This window comes from Notothenia rossii, assembly GCF_949606895.1.
Source record: "Notothenia rossii genome assembly, chromosome: 9".
Classification (NCBI taxonomy): domain Eukaryota; kingdom Metazoa; phylum Chordata; class Actinopteri; order Perciformes; family Nototheniidae; genus Notothenia; species Notothenia rossii.
In genome coordinates, this window is record NC_136907.1 from 49,926,345 (window position 1) to 49,946,321 (window position 19,977).

The following is a 19,977-nucleotide window of genomic DNA, read 5'->3' on the forward strand; positions in this document are numbered from 1 at the left end:
GGGGAAAATAACACCCTTCATCCAGATGAGGATCCCTCCGCTACACTTTGGGATCCTGATCGACCGACGAAACTCCATTAAAATATACATATTTTTGGTGAATTACTGAGTTTAGGCACGTTAATAACGTTTTAATGAAGTTGAATACAGTATATTCATATGTGTCAGTGATTTCATGTCAATTCGGCGAACATAAACATAAATGATCGTGGTGAAGATGATGATTAAATTAGGATTAAAAATCGAGAGCCGGGCTGCATTTCCTCCCGTTCGTTTTTTTCGAATAACAAAATTATTTTGTTAAATAACAACATGTTGATGTTTTGTAAATGATTACATGTGTCTTATTTAGCACAGAGTATGATATCCGTGACATATGGATCTTAACAAAGTTCCGCTGTACATCCAGCGTACTGTATCTGACTTTATTTCACATGAGCTCCAGTGTGGAACCCCACTGCACCTCCTGGTGGATCAATGATCCATTGCAGCTGGCTTCATTATAAATACATTTATCTATCACGGGGGCGGTCTCAAGTCAAGCTGGAGGTTTTCCCTTGAGCGAGGGCAGATCACGTACCAATCACGGCCCTCGCGTTTCAAACTGTCCGAAATGAATCGCTCCATCTGTAGAGAGCTGCGCTCAGATCACGCGCTGCTGCCTTATCACAGAAACACTCATTTGAAAAACAAGAAGCTGACCTGGAAGCAATGAAAGCCAATATCAGAGCTGAAATGGAAAAGCTTGAGCTTCAAACTGATATTGATGCTGCAACAGCCAAAATTAAAACATTGGAAGCTTCTGAGGATGATGACTCTGACCCTGGCCCTCGTGTGGGGGAGGAGCAGTATGACACGGGTCAGCCAGATGAAAATGATGATTTCCAGGATGAAGAGAACCAAGGAAAAGCTTTGGAGAAAGATAATAGAAAGAGTTTCATATACTCAAATTCAATTAACTCAAGTCATGCAGCCCCTAGTGGTCATGTCTAAGTAGTACAACCAGGGCCCACAACAAGGACAGCAGCATCAGCACAGCAGCATCACTCCATCCAAGTCAGACAAAGCTCTCGGACAGAAAGCAATGACTTTATTCAAGTAATGCATCGACAAACCGAAATCACTGAAATGCTAATGAAGGAGCAACGCTTAACATTACTCCCATCCAGAGAAATACCCATCTTTAAAGGAGATCCATTACAGTACCTTTCATTCATCGGAATGTTCGAACATACAATAGAAGATAAAACTGACAATTTCAAAGACAGGCTGTTCTTTCTAGAGCACTATACAGAAGGCCAAGCTAAAGACTTGGTAAAAAGTTGCCAATACATGGATTCTAAAAAGGGCTTTTTGGAAGCCAAAAGACTGCTCCAAGAGAACTATGGACATCAACTCTTAATCGCAGCAGCTGGTTTGGACAAAATGTTGAACTGGAATGCCATCAAGAGTGAAGATAGAAAAGCATTGCATTCTTATGCTATCTTTCTTCGTGGATGTTGCAACACAGATGTTGAGTTTTTGGATGAAATGAATAGCACATCAAACATGAGAAATGTGATCATGAAACTCCAACCCAGTCTCACAAAAAAATGTGTAATAACAACGTTGGTCCACAACGTAGGATGTAGTATTTCTACAAAAACGCCTCTGAAATTGTAAGATCCCTACGTTTTTTTCACCATTCATTCCAATGGCTGGCGTCTGTCACGTGATCTTCACATTTCTCCCTGCAGAAAAAAAAAACATGGCCGAACTTCGTTTTATTCTCGGTGTAAAATGCTTATTTTAAAGTTAGTTTGGTCATTAAAATGCGTTTTGATGTCATTTGATGCGAGAAATGTGAGTTGTTATTTCAGATTATGTGTGCAGTGGATGTACATGATCTTTAGTTTGCTAGTTATTAAGAAGATTACTTCAGGAAATTGTGTCTATACAACGTTTTCATTGTTACCAAGGTGGTTGCTAGGGACGCTGCTATCGATATTATTTCTGTTATGTTGTGTAAAATGGTGTTATCTTTATTGCTACCCCCTTCCCCGTCAATGTTGGTTCACAGCGCAAACGTATTAGTTTAACAAAATCCGCAATTGTGGCATAGGCCCTGTCTGAGGTCGACTATTTTCATTTCCTCGCTCCTCGGTCCTCGGTCTCACCGGAAGTTGATTTGTCTGCGCCATCTTGAGTATCGTCCCATGGCTCTTATTTCTGCCGGAGGACCGAGAATAGAGGATAGAGGAGCGAGGAGCGATAATGGAGGAGCGATAATCGAGGAACCACCAGTCGATCCTCCGATGAAATCCTCAGATACTCACCCCGCCCTCTTACTGTGTATCGCTCACTGATTGGACGATGCAGTGCATGCACTGATCTCATGCTTCTTGTTCTTGACATGAGAGCAGTACCCCAGCGGAGTGAAGAAAATAAATGAAACTCACGAGAGTCACTCCTCAGTTTAAACTGTGTTTTTTTTCAATTCATGTATCATTTAGTTACAAATATGTGATATATCTGAACAACAAAGTGGTCAAAAATCATTTTATTCATTTATTGGAAACATTTTCATGATCGTTTTTTTCCATTTATATTTTCATTTACTGTCATTTCCATTCAGTCAGTCATTAAGTGCTATTAAAATGTTAATGTGCTACATATCCACACAAACAAACAAGGTGTGCAATCCAATGAATGTTAATCTAACTGGGTTTTGATAGATAGTATATATTTTTTTCTTCTCTCAATTATTTTATTTCTATTGCACACTCTAGTCAATATTAATCAAACTATTGTTCGTTTATACATTTTAAGAATGGCGTTTATCTTTTTTGAGAATGAGTTCTTATTTGATTTTATTTATTGGGGTCTACAACAGATGATACAAATGTTTGTGTCAGTAAATGTGTGGCAGGGGTGTTTGTAAAAATAACGGGGACAGAGCTGCTGTCAGACGAACAGCTGTGCGGCGTCATCACAAACGGACGTCGCTTCACGTGACGCTCCGGAGGAAAGGACGTCCCATTGCTCTTAAAACTCATTTCCCTGCTTCTCGTGGTTTCCTTGCGTCCCTCCATGCTTCCCTGGGGGGAGGGACTAAACACAGGGAAACGACGCAAGTGAGGGAAGCAAGGATTTAATTTAACCGACCTGAGACGGGGCCACAGTGTGGTGCCGAGAGATGGGAGTCGGAGGCGGGGTATCAAAGGTACAAGCTAGACTTTTATTTAGCAAAATCAGACCGGCGGAGACAGGAAGTCCGGCTGACTAAAATGTCCGTGCAGAACAATACCCTAACCCATAGATCCGTGGGTGAATAATGTCAATCACCACAATAGATACGTTATTTTCCCCTGTGCAATTCTCAATTTACTCAACAATAACACATAATTATCCTTGTGTTTATGTATTTGTTTGATTAATAAACACAAGTTGGAGTCCGTCAGGACCAATGGCCGGAGCAGCTCATTTGCTTTACAGAATATTACACCCGGAAGTAAGTATTCTCTCCGCTTCGCTTGGCAAACCCCGTGATAGTCCTCAACCTCTGTGATTGGAGAGTGTGCTCCGAGGGTTACGCCGAGCGCCGAACAGCACTTTGAAATGGGATGGAACCACGGCAGACTGTCCAAAACTGGATTTGAAAGGGTCCACCCCGTCCCCCCCTCCGTCCCCAGAACTACACATGCTGGCTATTGTGTTTCGCAACATGTTCTCTATCTATGGCACGTCTCTACTGGGAGTTGTAGTTTTAAAAGACGTTTTCATATTTCCCATAATAAGAAGTTGCCAGTATTAAACTGTGTACATCCCTGGAGGTTTAGGGGATAGGAAACACTCAAATTTAAAACATATAATTAATAAATGGGTGAAAATTGCTTGTGCCCATAATGGGCAGCATTAATATATACCCACATGCTGAGACGTATTATGTGAAATTAAAAGTAAGATGTTGTTTAATTGCTGATATATTTATGATCCACGTCACGTTTTCAGTGTTGGCGGCGGTTCCTCATGTTTGTCTAGAAGTCTTCTCATCAAGGCTCTATATATCAGCAATTGAACAACATCTTACATTTATTTTCACACAATACATCTCCTCACAGTATCAACACTAATTCGGCTGACTTTTATATTTGATCCAATTGGTAGATAGGCTGTATTTACACCATAAACGTGCACTCCTGATATAAAGGGACACCTGGTGGTTAAAGCATGTTATTGAATTTCATTATTTTTATTATTAGCTATTAATAGGATCCCTATAAAGTATATTCATTACTCGTTATTCTCTACTAATAGTTAATTAAAGACTGTATATAATGACTATTTTGCACATCCCTTTCAAGATTTCAAGATTTTCTAAGGTTTATTGACATATACACAAACGGTGTAGTTATGCAATGAATGAAAAACTTTGTGTATACCTCCAGCAATGTTAACTATGTTGAAGCACTTATTGTAACTGATATTATACATATGTATTATACTCTTATATAAGATGTATGTAGATAGTATAAGAAATGTGCAGAATATGAAAGTTTAATGGTGGAGGTATACACAAATATTGATAGATGTCTTGTGATGCACTGTTGAGGAACCTGCGACCCAAGTTTTTCATCTCCGGCCTTGTCAGGTATTGAACAATCAATAAATAAAGAACACAGAATTATTCACTATGAAACACAGAATTTGTGTGATTATACTAAATGATTTACAAATAAACACCACTGCATATTTACAACTGTTACACATGCTGATGTAACGCAAGTGTTTCCAACTTGGGATCAATAAAGTATATCTTATCTTAAGATGATCGATGGCTACTGTCATATTTGCAAAATGTGCCTCTGAACCTTGACAAGTGCATGTTTCAGGCTTATCAATTAACAACAGGAGGGGTCACAGACATAAGACCAGCTGTTAAATAAAGCTCTTCTGACCTTAGCTGGCATGTGGGTATATATTAATGCTGCCCATTATGGGCACAAGCAATTTTCCCCCATTTATTAATTATGTGTTTTAAATTTGAGTGTTTCCTATCCCCTAAACCTCCAGGGATGTACACAGTTTAATACTGGCAACTTCTTATTATGGGAAATATGAAAACGTCTTTTAAAACTACAACTCCCAGTAGAGACGTGCCATAGATAGAGAACATGTTGCGAAACACAATAGCCAGCATGTGTAGTTCTGGGGACGGAGTGGGGGAAGGGGGGACGGGGTGGACCCGTTCAAATCCAGTTTTGGACAGTCTGCCGTGGTTCCATACCATTTCAAAGTGCTGTTCGGCGCTCGCGTAATCCTCGGAGCACACTCACCAATCACAGAGCTTGAGGACTATCACGGGGTTTGCCAAGCGAAGCGGAGAGAATACTTACTTCTGGGTGTAATATTCTCTAAAGCAAATGAGCTGCTCCAACCCTCGGTCCTGACGGACTCCAACTTGTGTTTATTAATCAAACAAATAAATAAACACAAGGATAATTATGTGTTATTGTTGAGTAAATTGAGAATTGCACAGGGGAAAATAACTTATCTATTGTAGTGATTGACATTATTCACCCGCGGATCTATGGGTTAGGGCAGTGGTACTCAACCTTGTCCTAATCAGGAGCCACATTGACGAAAAAATATTTTTGCAAGAGCCACAATCCAAAAACGCTCCTTTCCTCCCTGAAACCTTTATGCATTTGAGAATATGGATAATAGTAATATGTTACTTAAGAATGAAAAGCATAATGTACAGTGCAATAACTGTGATTTCTTATTTTCACTGCAACCACAAAACACACAAAACAACAGATAACAGACAGCATGTTTACTGATAATCACAGTCCATATAACAGCAGATTATACACAGCAGGGGTTGTCAGAAGAGTAATGTTGACCTGCTTACTTCACACTCAATGTGATTTCTGACACTCCTTCTGCCGCACAAGTGATTTGAAGTCGGGCTCTGCGCTGGAAACGGCGATCCGGAGGGCCTCTGTTGTGTGCTGCAGACTCAATCTGTTTCGGTTGCGACATTTTATTTTTGTGAGCGCAGAGAATGCTGCTTCACACCGGTATGTGGACGGAAACATTGAGATGATGCGTCTTGCCAGTCTGGAGATATTTGGTAGATGCCCCACCAGTTTCCAAAAGTCCACGACATCTGTAATCCGAAATTGACGCTGAAGTTCATCTGAGCTCTTTAACTCCACGAACTCCATTTGAAGCTGCACAAGTCCGAGCTGGTCGCTTATTTGCTTCATTTCATTGACTTCAATCAGGAATGGGTTTTTCACAAGTAGAAAAATATTGCTATGGTCCTTGAAGTCGTGGAATCTGGATGTGTAGTTTTGCTTGAGCTCAGTTAGCACCTCACAGAATTGAGATTGACAGGTCAGGAGAGCGTCTGCATGCCTCGCCATCACTTTCTGCACGGTGGGGAAGAAACGGTAATCAGAACCACGGACACTTTGGTCGAGTACATCCAGTTTGTCAGAAAATACTTTGACAGCCGCGTAGAGCTCATACACGGTCTTGTTTCTTCCCTGCATCTTGAGATTAAGTTTGTTCAAGTGGTGCGTAATGTCACACAGGAACGCAACAGACAGCACCCACTCTTTATCATCCAAAAAGGAAAATCGGGAAGTCTCCCCTTGGCCGACAATGAAGGCTTTCAGGGGTTCAATCAAGTCCATTAAATGTGCAAGCATACGTCCTTTAGACAGCCATCTGATCTCGGTGTGTAACACCAAATCTCCATAGTGAGTGTCAAACTCCTCACACAGCAGTTTAAAATTTAAGTGGTTTCTTGCACGGGCCCTGATATAATTAACCACTTCGATTACATTTGCCATCACTTCATTCAGACATTTGAACTTAGCAAACAAGGCTTGTTGATGCACAATACAATGGTATGAGAAAATACCCTCAGCAGCAACCCCGCCGTTTTTAAGCGTCTCTTTCAGCAAGGCCACGGCTCCGTTCCTCTTACCAAGCATCGCCGGTGCGCCATCTGTCGTGAATGCTGTGATTTTTTCTGGGCCAATGTTAAACTTCTGTAATGTTTCCAGCACAGCGTTTTTTATTTCAATGCCCGTTGTTCCATTTTTCAGTGAAACCATGTCAAGCAGTTCCTCTGTAATGTCAAGCTTACTGTTGACCGCCCGGATAAAGATTAGTAATTGTGGCGTGTCATTGACATCCAAGCTTTCGTCCATTGCAAGGCTGACAAACTCAGCGGATGACAGTTTGTCCTTAAGAGTATGTGCAATGTTCTCTGAAATGTCTGATGCCCTCCTAGCTACAGTAGAATCCGACAGTTGCATTTTTTTGGCCTCTCGTTCCAGGTCTTTTTTCTCAGGAAACAACGTTGAACAAGCCAGCAGTATGCAGTCCTTCACCATTTCTCCATCAGTATATGGCTTCATCTTTTTCATCAGTTCATGTGTGATTTTGTAGGATGCCTCTGTCGCTCTTTCACTCGTATTAGTGTGGAAAAAGTTTTTTTGAGCAGTTCGGTTCTGTTTGAGTCTAGCCAGCTTTTCCGCCCTCAGCTCTCCACCTTTCGGAAAGTCGGTACTAAACTTCGGGTGTTTTGTGTCGTGATGGCGCTGCAAATTGGACCTTTTAAATTGTGAAATGATGTTGTCACAAAGCAGGCAGGTGCATTTTCCCGAACCGGTGGAGACGAAGAAAAACTCCAGTTCCCAGTCCTCTTTAAATGTTCGATATTCCTCTTCATATTTCCGTTTAGTCGTAGCCATTTTTGCATAGTGCTGTATAGTTTTCCCAGTGTGACGTAGCAATTATCTCGCGCGAAACAATCAGAGCGCGAAACCTGACATAATATTTGATTGGCTATTCAGAGGGGGAGGGGCGACGACTGATGTGTGACTTGTGAGTGATAATGAAATGTTGATGAATTCTTCTGACTTTGTTTTTCGTTTTTCAAAGATTTTTTTTTTTTTTTTTATTTTTTAAGTGGGACTTAAAAGAGCCGCAGTTAGTCTTAAAAGAGCCGCATGCGGCTCTCGAGCCGCGGGTTGAGTATCGCTGGGTTAGGGTATTGTTCTGCACGGACATTTTAGTGAGCCGGACTTCCTGTCTCCGCCGGTCTGTTTTTGAGATGCTAAATAAAAGTCTAGCTTGTACCTTTGATACCCCGCCTCCGACTCCCATCTCTCGGCACCACACTATGCCACAATTGCGGATTTTGTTAAACTAATACGTATGCGCTGTGGACCAACATTGACGGGGAAGGGGTTAGCAATAAAGATAACACCATTTTACACAACATAACAGAAATAATATCGATAGCAGCGTCCCTAGCAACCACTTTGGTAACAATGAAAACGTTGTATAGACACAATTTCCTGAAGTAATCTTCATAATAACTAGGAAAACTAAAGATCATGTACATCCACTGCACACATAATCTGAAATAACAACTCATGTTTCTCGCATCAAATGACATCAAAACGCATTTTAATGGCCAAACTGACTTTAAAATAGGCATTTTACACCGAGAATAAAACGAAGTTCGGCCATGTTTTTTTTTTCTGCAGGGAGAAATGTTAAGATCACGTGACATAGATGCCAGCCATTGGAATGAATGGTGAAAATAAACGTAGGGATCTTACAATTTCAGAGGCGTTTTTGTAGAAATACTACATCCTACCTTGTGGACCAACGTAATTACACGTTTTTTTGTGAGACTGGGTTGGAAACTCCCATTTAAACTTAGGGAAAAGTGGAGAACAACTGCATATGCATATTATGAACACAATAAGACAAGAGCAAAGTTTCCAATATTGGTCAACTTCATTGAAAAGCATGCACGCATTGTATCAGACCCCATGTTTGGAGACATACAGGATGTCATGCCAAAAAGGGATATTAAAGTGTACAAATCACCCAGCAATAAGCCTGCTCATTGTTATAAGGGAAGTAGTTCTGTTACTGTGACAACCCCAGGAGTCAATGAAGAGCAAAAACCTTTCCAAAACATCAAATCAGACCATAAAGGCATTACTGTTCAGAAGCGCTGTGTATTTTGTGCAGGAGAACACACCTCTGAAACATGTAAGATGAACAAAACATCTTACAATGAAAAGATTGACTGCTTAAAAGCACAAGGAATTTGCTTTGGCTGTCTAACGAAAGGACATCTAAGCAAAGACTGTCAGAAAAGAATGAAATGAGAAGTTTGTTCAATGAAACATCCAACAATATTGCACATCTACAAGAAAAGGATTGAACTAAAAGAAAACTCTGATAAATACGCCCAAGCAGCTTCTGTAAGCAGTGCATTAGTCTCTTTAAATGGTAGAAACCACACTGGGGCCGGTGGTCAACAAACCCTACCAATTATCCCAGTTCAAATAAAGTTGTCAAACTCGAACCAGACTCTGCAGACTTACGCATTTATGGATCAGGGAAGCACTGCAAGTTCTTGTACTGAAGCCCTTCAACAAGATTTGCATGCCAAAGCCAAGAGAACAAAAATCCTCTTAAAAACAATGGGTCAGGAGAAAATGATTGACACTTCCTTTGACAAAGGTCTTGAAGTGAGTTGCATCGAAGGCAATGATTTTTATCAGCTGCCTAAAGTCTACACACAAGAGGAGATTCCTGCTGGAAAAGAGCACATTCCCACTCAAGAGACCATAAATAAATGGAAATATATCTAAGAGAGATTAAGTTGCCTGAATTGGATTGTGAAATCGGGTTGCTTATAGGAACAAATGCACCAAAGCTAATGGAGCCGTGGAAAATAATAAACAGTCAAAATGGAGGACCCTTTGCTGTTAAGACAGTCATGAAAGCTTTAGCGCAAGTTCAATAAGGAAGACCTAACAATGAGTCACTTACACGTCACTCTATTGCTCTCTCCCCCCTCATTAAATGCGTGGGCGTCACCCCTCCGCAGCCAATTGCTGAACATGTTAAATTCCTTAAATGCCTGCTCTTCCTTCCTGTCAGTTGTCATTTCAGGTGACCACACGCAACAGCAGCAAGGCTTCGTCCCAGCTCCAGGTATATATATTCATCAGCTCCGCAGTCTCGCAGATTAAGCTACAGGTGGCGTTCCCCAGTTGGCTAGCGGTTCTAGCCGGCCACCCCGCAAACCCGGACGCGGGAGGAAAGGACAAGGATATCGGGCTCCACGGAAGTTCCTCCGGCTTAATGGAAATGGGCTACTTCACGCAAACAATCGACGCACGCCTTCAGTCTCTCGAGAGGGCATCACTGGCATCAGGGCCGCTCAAATGCGGCTCTTCCGGCCTTCACACGGAACGGGCCCTCATCGCTTGCGAAGCTTAACCCATTTCCGGCTTCAACCACAACCCCTCTTGCAGGCAGGCAGGGCTTAAGCTATATCCCATTGAAGCTACTTCTCCTCCCGCCTCAGTAGCCAGTCATAGGCGGCTAGCAGGCTCATTGCACAGCCCAGGCTCTCGCCTCTTTTCCCTGCGCCTCACCTCTAAAACAGGCGTCAGGGTAGCGCTGGCAAGAGGCAGTTTGCAACACATTCACGAGATGTTCGTTATATGCATTGCTGCCTTTAGTTCAGGGTTAAGGTGAGTTCCAGGCAGCGTCGGGTGTAACGTGTTACAGCATGGAGTTATGCAGTTCGGGTAACTACTACCCGTCACAATGCTCAGTAAGTACCGCAGTTTCAAGCTTCAACACAGCCACGGATGCTGCCCCATCCGTTGGTTTTGGGGGGTTTCTTTCAGGGAGAATGAGAAGTTCACATAAGATGATAGAAGACAGTCACCCAATCAAGCATATCAGCATCTATGTCTCACCATGGCGTAATTAAACTGCTAATTAAGCTAGTCCTATATCGCGGGTCGTGTTTCAGTATTTACCTAAGCGTACATTATTTTATGCTGCGTATATTGCACCTCAATTATATTTGGTTTCATGCTCAGTCACATGGCTTATGATAAGCCAGGGTACGATATTCATGCATTATTGTACTCAAGCTAACAGCTGCATTTCACTGTCTACATCTCCCTCTTAGCCCGGACATCGGCTCGTGCCGGCAATCCAAGATCTCTCCAGTTTACCTATGGTAAACATGCATATAACTGGTGGTGGTGTCTTAATAGCATTTCAGGGCTTCGTTCAGGATAGGTGCAGCAACCCTGCCGCAATCAAGGTAATTATACCTCATCCCTACAACAACTAGGACGGCGGTCCTCCTCCGCCTTCACAACCTACATTCGCCCGGACATCAGCACTGTACAGGCTTCCCAAAGATCTCTCAGACCCTAACTATGGTATTTATGCATATAACTGGTGGTGGTTCATAACACGTTACACGTATACATGTCTCATTATGGTATCGAATTTCAAACTGCATTCCTGTCCTAGTCCACGGGCCCCCGCCAACAGGGAATTATGCCTCGTCTCACGTTGCATCTACATGTCACGGGCTACATTCTCCTGCACGCAGGTATCTAATCCAGGCCCGTGCTCAAATGTGTCTGTGTAAAATGTATACCCTGCGACGTCAGGTTGTGGACTGTGTGTCCCCGTAGACTTCGGTCTTGTGGACTGTGGGTCCCCGTAGACTTCGGTCTCGTGGACTGTGCACCACTGTAAACTTCGGTTTCGTGGACTGTGGGCGACCGTAAACTTTGTTTTCTGTTAAAAAACAAGATCCCTGCTTCGGCAGGACGTTCGACCTTCGTGGCGGCGTAGTCAAGCCCTGCTAGCCAGGCAGGCGACCCTCAGGTCGTTTTCAGATAAGACCGGCACTGATTTCAGCCGTCAGAGTCTCAGCATGACCCGTTAGCTCCGGCAGTGATTCCGGCCTCCTGCCGCATACATGTGTTAATCTATTATTTCATCCCCAGATCACCGCAGTCACCCTACAAGGTAAGAAACTCAGTTCAACTCAGTATTCTATACTTCACTGGTTTTGGGGATTTCATCGGAGCGGTTCTTTCCCTCCTGAATGATTATCCTGCAAACCGGGGCCTAATCGCCAAACACCGTTCCATTCTCCTGTTGTATTATCATGGCAATCATTTCATTCATACGACGTGTAACAATAAATATGTATTCCATACATCACGTCTCTCCGGTTTGAACTAGGTTGGGTTGTCAATGGACTGAATCAGGAAACCACTGAATCTGAGAATACTTCATGTGCTGTTGTTAATCGGATATCAGTGACAGATTTAGGTGAGCTGCTGGTGCAGCAATACAATCATGACTTTCCAGAGAAAGGTTGTGATGAGAAGAAAGAGATGTCAGTTGAAGACAAACAATTTTTAAAGATTATGTCAGATTCAGCTCAAATCAAAGATGGACATTATCAGCTTGAACTTCCAAACAGAAGAATATCATGATGCCAAACAATCGCAAACTTGCAGAGCAGAGAGCAGGATCATTCAAAAGGAAATTCAAAAGGAACAAAGTTTTCCATGATGAATATAAAACATTCTTGGAGGCTGTGATAGCAAAAGGTCACGCTCAGCCACTGCCCTAAGAGCAGCTCAAACCTGAGAGTGGAAAGGTGTGGTACATACCACATCATGGGGTTCATCACCCAAAGAAGGGCAAGATTCGTGGGGTGTTCGATTGTTCTGCATCTTATCAAGGATATTCATTAAATGACAAGCTTATTCAGGGTCCCAATCTTACCAACACGCTACTTGGTGTGCTCATTCGATTCAGACAAGAACAGATAGCTTTCGTGGCTGATGTCGAGGGGATGTACCATCAGGTCAAGGTGGCTCCTGCCCATCAGGATTATCTTCGCTTTCTTTGGTGGCCAGGAGGAGATTTCAGTTTACCTCTCGCTGAGTACAGGATGACAGTACATCTATTTGGTACCACTTCATCAGCAAGTTGTGGAACCTATGCTCTCACTAAAACCGCTGAAGACAACAAAGATGATTTCTCAGCAGAAGCTGTTGACACCGTCGGAAGAAATGTCTATGTTGACGTAGGCCTGTCGCGATAATCGATAAATTGACTTATCGTACGATAAATAAAAATGGACTCGATAACTTTTCTGAGCTCGATAAATTGCCGTTTACATAAAGATGTGACCAGCATTTTAGCCTGGAGCGCTGTGGCTGCCAGGCGCGCTGTGAGGGGCGGGGCTGACACACAGCCAGGTCAGGACACTCCGCGTGCACGTGCAGCAGCGTCGCAGCCAAATTAATAATAGAGCGACAAGCGGGAGACAACGTGTGACTTACTCGCGGGGAATTTAAAGTGAAATGGAATTGGTTACAAAACCTAACTACACATCTCGATTCTCCGGTGTGGCAGTATTTTGGATTCAAACCAAATCAACGAGGCAAACCTACGGACTTGAATGAGCCGGGCGGTGTGTCGCATTGGTTTAAAAAAGGTAGCGACAAAAGCAGGCAATACCACGCATTTTAAACCACCTAAAACACAACCACCCCATTCCGTTTTCCCAGCTGGGAGCAAACACGGCAGCTGGAGATGGAGAGCCCCCGCCCGACAATGCAAACATGTTGGTGTTCCTTGCTCGAAAACTTAGAAAAACTGATTTGGATATGGCCTGTTGAGGAATCTGGGTCTTTGACAGTGAACTGTACACTTGACTTGTTTTAAGGAGGTTTTTTTTGCTTGTGAGATAATGTGTGCTCATATTTATTTATTTATTTATATATATATAGACAGAGAGAGAGCTCTGTTTTCCAGCCTGACTCTATTTAATTTATTGTTTTGGTTGTGTGTGATTTAATTAATTTATTATAATTTAATTAATTTGTTTTATTTATTATATATAATTTATATATTTTAATATTATTTCACATTTCATTTGCAATGTTGAATGTTCAATAAAAAGTTATGTTTGAAAGGATGTACTTGAATTATTATTATATATTATCATCATGTCTAAAATGGTCTTAAAACGGCGCCGACAATATTATCGTTTATCGCAATAATTTCCAGAAAAATTTATCGTCCAATACAATTAATTATCGTGACAGGCCTATGTTGACGACTGCTTAAAATCTGTCGCTTCTGCTGATCAAGCTTTGAAGTTATGTGAAGAACTCAAGGATCTTTGTGCAAAGGGAGGTTTTAATCTGACAAAGTGGACAAGCAACAGTAAAACTGTCCTAAAGAGTGAAAAACCCAAAGAGGTAAAAAACCTGGACTTAGAGACCCAAGACAATCTTCCAATAGAAAGAGCCCTAGGGATACAGTGGCATGTGGAGGAAGATGTTTTCAAGTTTCAAGTCTGCTTAAAATCTCAACCAGCCACAAGGAGAGGCATCCTTTCAACCTGTCTGCTCTGTGTATGACCCACTTGGATTTCTTTCACCATTTATCTTCACTGCAAAGCATGTCCTACAAGAGTTGTGCAAACTCAATTTTGGGTGTGACGAAGAAATCCCGGAGGCTCTCATGAAACAGTGGCAAAGATGGCTCATGGGATTAAAGCAGATAAAAAGCTTCAAGATTGATCGATGTATCAAACCAAAGAATTATGGACAAATTAAATCTGCACAATTGCACCATTTCAGTGATGCAAGCGAGATTGGATACGGTGTTGTCACCTACCTTAAGAAGACAAATGAAGATGAAGACGTTCACATATCCTTCATGTCAGGAAAGTCACGTGTCGTGCCTCTGAAAAAGGTCACTGTCCCAAGATTGGAGCTCACAGCAGCAGTACTGGCAGTACGCATGGACAAGATGATCAGAACCGAGCTGCAAATCCCATTATGCAAATCTGTCTTCTGGACTGACAGTACATCTGTTCTGAGATACATCATGAATGAAACGCTAAGGTTTCAGACATTTGTAGCCAACAGAATAAGTCTGATCAGAGAAGCAACAGCAACATCACAGTGGAAATACATCAACACTAAACTGAATCTAGAAGATTATGCATCTCGGGGATTAGCAGCAGAATCCTTCTTGAAATGTGAGACTTGGATAAATGGTCCATTGTTTCTAAAAAAACCTGAGGACAAATGGCCTGAGTTTCCGGACGCACTTAAAATGGTCAATGCTATCCTGATGATCCAGAGGTGAAGAAGGAAAAATTCAATGTGAACCTAACCATTGCAACTGACCTAAATGCCACAAGCAAGCTAGTGCATCACTACTCTGATTGGAGGAAACTGAAAAGAGCAGTTGCATGGTTCCTTCAAGTAAAACATCTCTTGCTGCTTTTAAGTAAGAAGAGGAAGGAAGTTACTTCTACTCAAGCAAAAGAACCAAATCGAATAAAGCTGATTGAGAAGGAGATGAGAGTGTTTAAAGACTCTATGAGAGGTCTCATGCTCTCTAAGGATAACTTGGATAAGGCTGAAGCAGCATTGTTGTGTTTCTGTCAAAAACAGTCTTTTCCAGAGGAAGTGGAAACTTTGAACGGGGGAAAACCTATCAAAGGAAGTAGTACACTGTATAAATTGGATCCAGTGTACGAGAATGAACTGATAAAGGTGGGAGGAAGGCTGAATAAAATGGCAATGCCTGAGGAAGCAAAGCACCCAACCATTCTTGGAAAACACCACCATGTCTCTAAAACCATACTTCGAGATATTCATCAATAAGTTGGCCACAGTGTGGAAGGAATCATATGTTATCCAGGTTAAGACAAAAATACTGGATACCATGTGCCAATGCATTAGCCAGAAAAATGATATCTGAATGTACTGTGTGCAGACGCATGCATGGAAATGCAGGAGAACAAAACATTTCAGATCTACCAAAAGACAGAATTACACCAGACCTACCAACATTCACATTATGTTGGAGTGGATTACTTTGGCCCACTGGAAGTGAAAAGAGGACGAAGCATTGTGAAACGATATGGAGTTATCTTTACCTGTCTAACAACCAGAGCGGTGCACTTGGAAGTAGCTCATTCGTTAGATACAGATTCATGCATTAATGCCTGCAGACGTTTATCAGCAGAAGAGGACAAGTATTGGAGATGAGGTCAGACAATGGGACTAATTTCGTTGCCACTGAAAGAGAGCTGAAGGAATCTATAAAAGAGTTGAATCTGAGCAAAATAGAACGAGCCCTCCAGCAAAAGGATGTGAAATGGACCTTCAATCCTCCTTACGGAGCACATCATGGCGGAGTATGGGAAAGACTAATCCGGCTTGTAAAGAAAATTCTGCTCTCCATCACAAAACAACAAACACTTGATGACGAAAGCCTTTCAACAGTTCTGTGCAGAGGTGCGGGAAGGTATTTTGAGTGGGGGTGCTGAGGTGCTGGACTCCAGTGAACATAGAGCACGCACAAAAAAACTCCTCACACGCAAACACACAGTAAACCCGCGACTGTTACAATGAAGGCTCGATAATCAGCTCACGGCATATAGGCAGGGGCAGCGCCGTATAGACTGAGAGTTATGTCATCTCCGTTCACTCCAATGGACCACTTTTTTACAGCAATGGCGGATCGTGGAGCCAGTAGAGTTGCAGCATAATAGACCGTTCGTGACGGACTTTTGAAAGGTAAGAAGAAGTTTAAAGATTTATATTGCGGATATTATCAGTACATCTGATTCAAATTAACATGTGTATTAAAGGATGTCAGTGGATTATCCCTAAATTAGTAGATTTAGGGAACGTTTACAGATAACAGATAAAGCTACCGGATCAAGTTAGCAGCACACGTTGAACAGCCTTTTAATTGTAAATTCCGTTCTCTTAATGTCATTTCGTCCAACATTGTTGAATTAGAGAAGAGGGGCTTATAAACGGGATTGTATGCGGGGGTGGAGGGAGTTAAATATTAGATAAATATAAAGTTTGGTGCGTGTAAGAGTGAGTGTTTTTAGCAGAGCCATATTGTGTCCTTGTGATTATGTTGATTATTACCTGTCTGTATTATGTTGCAGCTCAGCTGATTTTGGATTGATGTCAAAGGGAGAGGGACTTAAGTGAGAATGAAAACACAAGGTAAGTTTAATACTACTGTTTTATATAAGTAAGCATACTAAACATGTATTCTATCACTGTATTATATAAGTAATCTTGTTAGTAACCTACTGTATGGCAGGTAGAGGGGCAGTGATGTTACAGGTGGAGGAGCAAGACTGCAAACTCACAAGACAGAGAAATCAAAGTTTGTTCTCCAGAGAAGAGGTTGATTTCACTTCAATTTTTTATTTCATATTTTCTAAAGATGTATGATGCCATTTGTCATACTTTGTTAAACTCACAAATAATGAAGTTCCATAACTTCAGTTGGGAAAAAAGACCACACCTTATCTCCCCAAGGCAATTTCCCATCCAATAGGTGTGCTATATAGGTGTGTATAACCCTTTCTCCTGTCTGTTACTCCCTCTTTCAGCACAAGAACCAGAGGGGGATTCAATGGAGCCTGAATACCTGCACTGAGACCCTCACCCTGCACCCTGAGTCTCAACTCTGTGTTTTTCAAGCCTTTCCCTGTTTTTTTGTATTAAACAAAACATTAAGCTTTCCCAATGGTGTGGTTTTCGTTTTGTGAAAAAGTGCAAATGCAGTGTTTGTGTATAATTACCTCACATATTTTTTTGCTGTTGGTCGTGAAATTGCTCCTGCTGACTTGAGCCAGCCATTTTTTCCTCCGCTCTGTGTCAGTGGGGAAGCCGTACATTCGTACTCCTTTCTCGGAGCGATTTGAGCATCCCCAGGCAGCACAGCAAACCATGGTGGCGACTAGGAGGCAGCACAGCAAACCAGGACAACACGGAGGAAAAGGCACAGACAAACTGCATGATATGCTATTCAATTTTTATTGAATTCCATGTATTTGCAATGGATGTTCCTAAAACAACACATTTAACATCATCATCATGCTGCTGCTGCTAGTCCTTTGATAGTCACCTGTCGGTCTCCTGTCCTTTCTGAAAGCCATAAAGATGACATTAGTCATTTCGATAACTTGTGTCCTCAATTACAATGGGATTACTGAAACTACCATGAATTTAAGAAAATGGTAGAAATTAATCTAACCTGAATTTTGAAGCATTCCTTTAGATCCCCTCCCTCTAAATATATCAATAAACATTAGAAAGTGATGCTCCTGACTACTATACAAGTTTAAGAAGATAATATTGGTTTGAAAGAATTCAAAGCTATAAATAAACAGCAACAGGCTCTTTAACCAAGGCACTGTTAGCCTAACATGTAAACTAGTTGTTCACACTAATCCTAATATTATCACTTAATATTAGCAAATTCTATTTTATTTTTTAAAACATATTGATGTAAATACATACACATATCGATTTGTTGTATAAATATTGCAAATCAAAACCTTTATTCACTAATAATTACCAAAAGTCGAAGTTCTATCTCCTGTTATCAATGCATTCACATTGCCCGCCATGAACTTCCGGGGAACGATTCTCGTCTACATGAACCACGTGACGATAACCGTTTTTGGACTTCCGCTGTCGTAACTCTTCTATCTATACGGCGCTGGGAGAGACGGGCCGGCAGCAACACACAGCAGAGGAGAATTATCGAAACAAAACAAAGAGTTTTTATCTATTTATTTAAATTATAACTACAATCCGAAAAAACAGGGGAAGCCTGGCTTCCCTTGGCCTCCGGGAGAAAACGCCACTGCTCTACAGCTCCTAAAGCCAGGGGCGGCGCCAGGGGGTTGCTGGCAGTTGCTATAGACAAGTTTACGCGCCAAAACACGGGTAGCGCCATAACCCTACACAAATGCACTTCATTTCCGCCGGAAGTTAACTATTTAAACACTCAGAGAGTCCTTTAGCTCACCTGAGCCTCTCAGTCTGAGAGGAGAGCTCTCCTCCAGCTTGTTGTGGAACAAACAGCTCCGTATGACCGTTAGTGGAGCTAGCTAACCAGATGTTAACAACACGGTCCCTGCTGCTGGCACCGGTCCCTCTCTCTCTCTCCCTCTCTCACACACACTAGTGATGTGTCGGTCGCGAACGAGCCGATTCTTTTGAACGGCTCTTTGGTATGAACGAGGGGAACCGAGTCGTACTTGGTGAGAGCCGTTCTTGTTATCGTTCAATTGTTAGTCCGCACTCACTGCCTGCCAAAATCCACTCGCCTGTTAAAAAGCTTGATTTTGTTCCCCAAACGTATTCTGTGAAGACCCGCCCCTACTCTGATTAGTAGGTTTCATCAGGAGGAGTGAGATGGGGTGGGTCTTAACGGAATACGCGAGAGAGAGAAGTCATAACAAGTGGTAGGCTACAGGACAGGTAGACGACGTGTTTTTCGGATGGAAAATGAGCCAAAGGCGAAAACGCAGCAGCATTTTGATGCACTTCAACCAAAAAAGCGCACCATTTGTAAAGGCAAAATATCCTTTAAAGCAGGGCCAACAAATGATCTCCATCGCCACTTAAAAACACAGTATCTAATATTAAGAGTTGCGTGAATTTCATTCAAGGCAAGGCAACTTTATTTACTTAACAAATATACGGAGGGTAAATTCAAAGTAGTACATTCACGGACATGAATGACATGGATATGGCGCCCCCTTGTGTCGTGTTTACAAAGCAGATTATTTACATTAGGTCTGGCAATACAGTCAATCATTATCCTGGTGATTATTTCACAGACAAACCAAGTAACCCCGCCAAAAAAAACGGCTTTTTTGAACGGCTCTTTTGAACGGCTCTTTGAAAGGAACGGAGCCATAAGATCCGGCTCCCTTCAAAGAGCCATAAATCCCATCACTAACACACACTAAATGCGCTATTTCCGCACACACACAGAGCCGCGAGTTTGAATGACAAGCACACTTTTATTTCCATCCAACTTCTTTTTCTTCTTCTCTTTTTTAATGGCGGGTCGCAAACAGCTTTTGGTTGCATACCGCCACCTACTGTACACGAGTGTGTATCATCATGTCAGTCCTCTAATACAGTGGTTCTCAAAGTGGGGTCCGCGACCCCCCGGGGGTCCGTGGCACTCTGCCAGGGGGTCCGTGAAAAGTTTTCAGATTCATTAATTTAAATTATCATGATATCATTT

General features: G+C 42.1%; 2 protein-coding genes and 1 long non-coding RNA gene across 6 annotated transcripts in view; 1 reads left to right on the top strand and 2 right to left on the bottom strand.

The window, feature by feature from the left end:
* The window catches only part of ripk2 (receptor-interacting serine-threonine kinase 2), a 46,027-nt gene extending 26,937 nt beyond the window's left edge, over positions 1 to 19,090 (bottom strand). For 2 of the 4 annotated variants that reach the window (XM_079651299.1, XM_079651297.1), the window contains exon 1: positions 17,510 to 18,583. The gene's annotated coding sequence lies outside the window, so the exon portion shown is untranslated. Of the gene's footprint in view, positions 1 to 17,509; positions 18,584 to 18,744 lie in introns of those variants that run through there. The other 2 variants (XM_079651300.1, XM_079651298.1) reach the window with 2 other exon arrangements.
* Positions 5,901 to 7,751, bottom strand: LOC307019895 (general transcription factor II-I repeat domain-containing protein 2B-like; the record flags this gene model as incomplete). The annotated part of the gene is made up of 1 exon (XM_079650996.1): positions 5,901 to 7,751. One exon carries the CDS (start codon positions 7,749 to 7,751, stop codon positions 5,901 to 5,903), a length of 1,851 nt encoding a protein of 616 aa, XP_079507122.1.
* Positions 15,187 to 17,449, top strand: LOC307020134. The gene is made up of 2 exons (XR_013802777.1): positions 15,187 to 16,475; positions 16,862 to 17,449. It is a non-coding gene; the product is annotated as an uncharacterized lncRNA (long non-coding RNA).
* Positions 19,091 to 19,977: the final 887 nt, after the last annotated feature.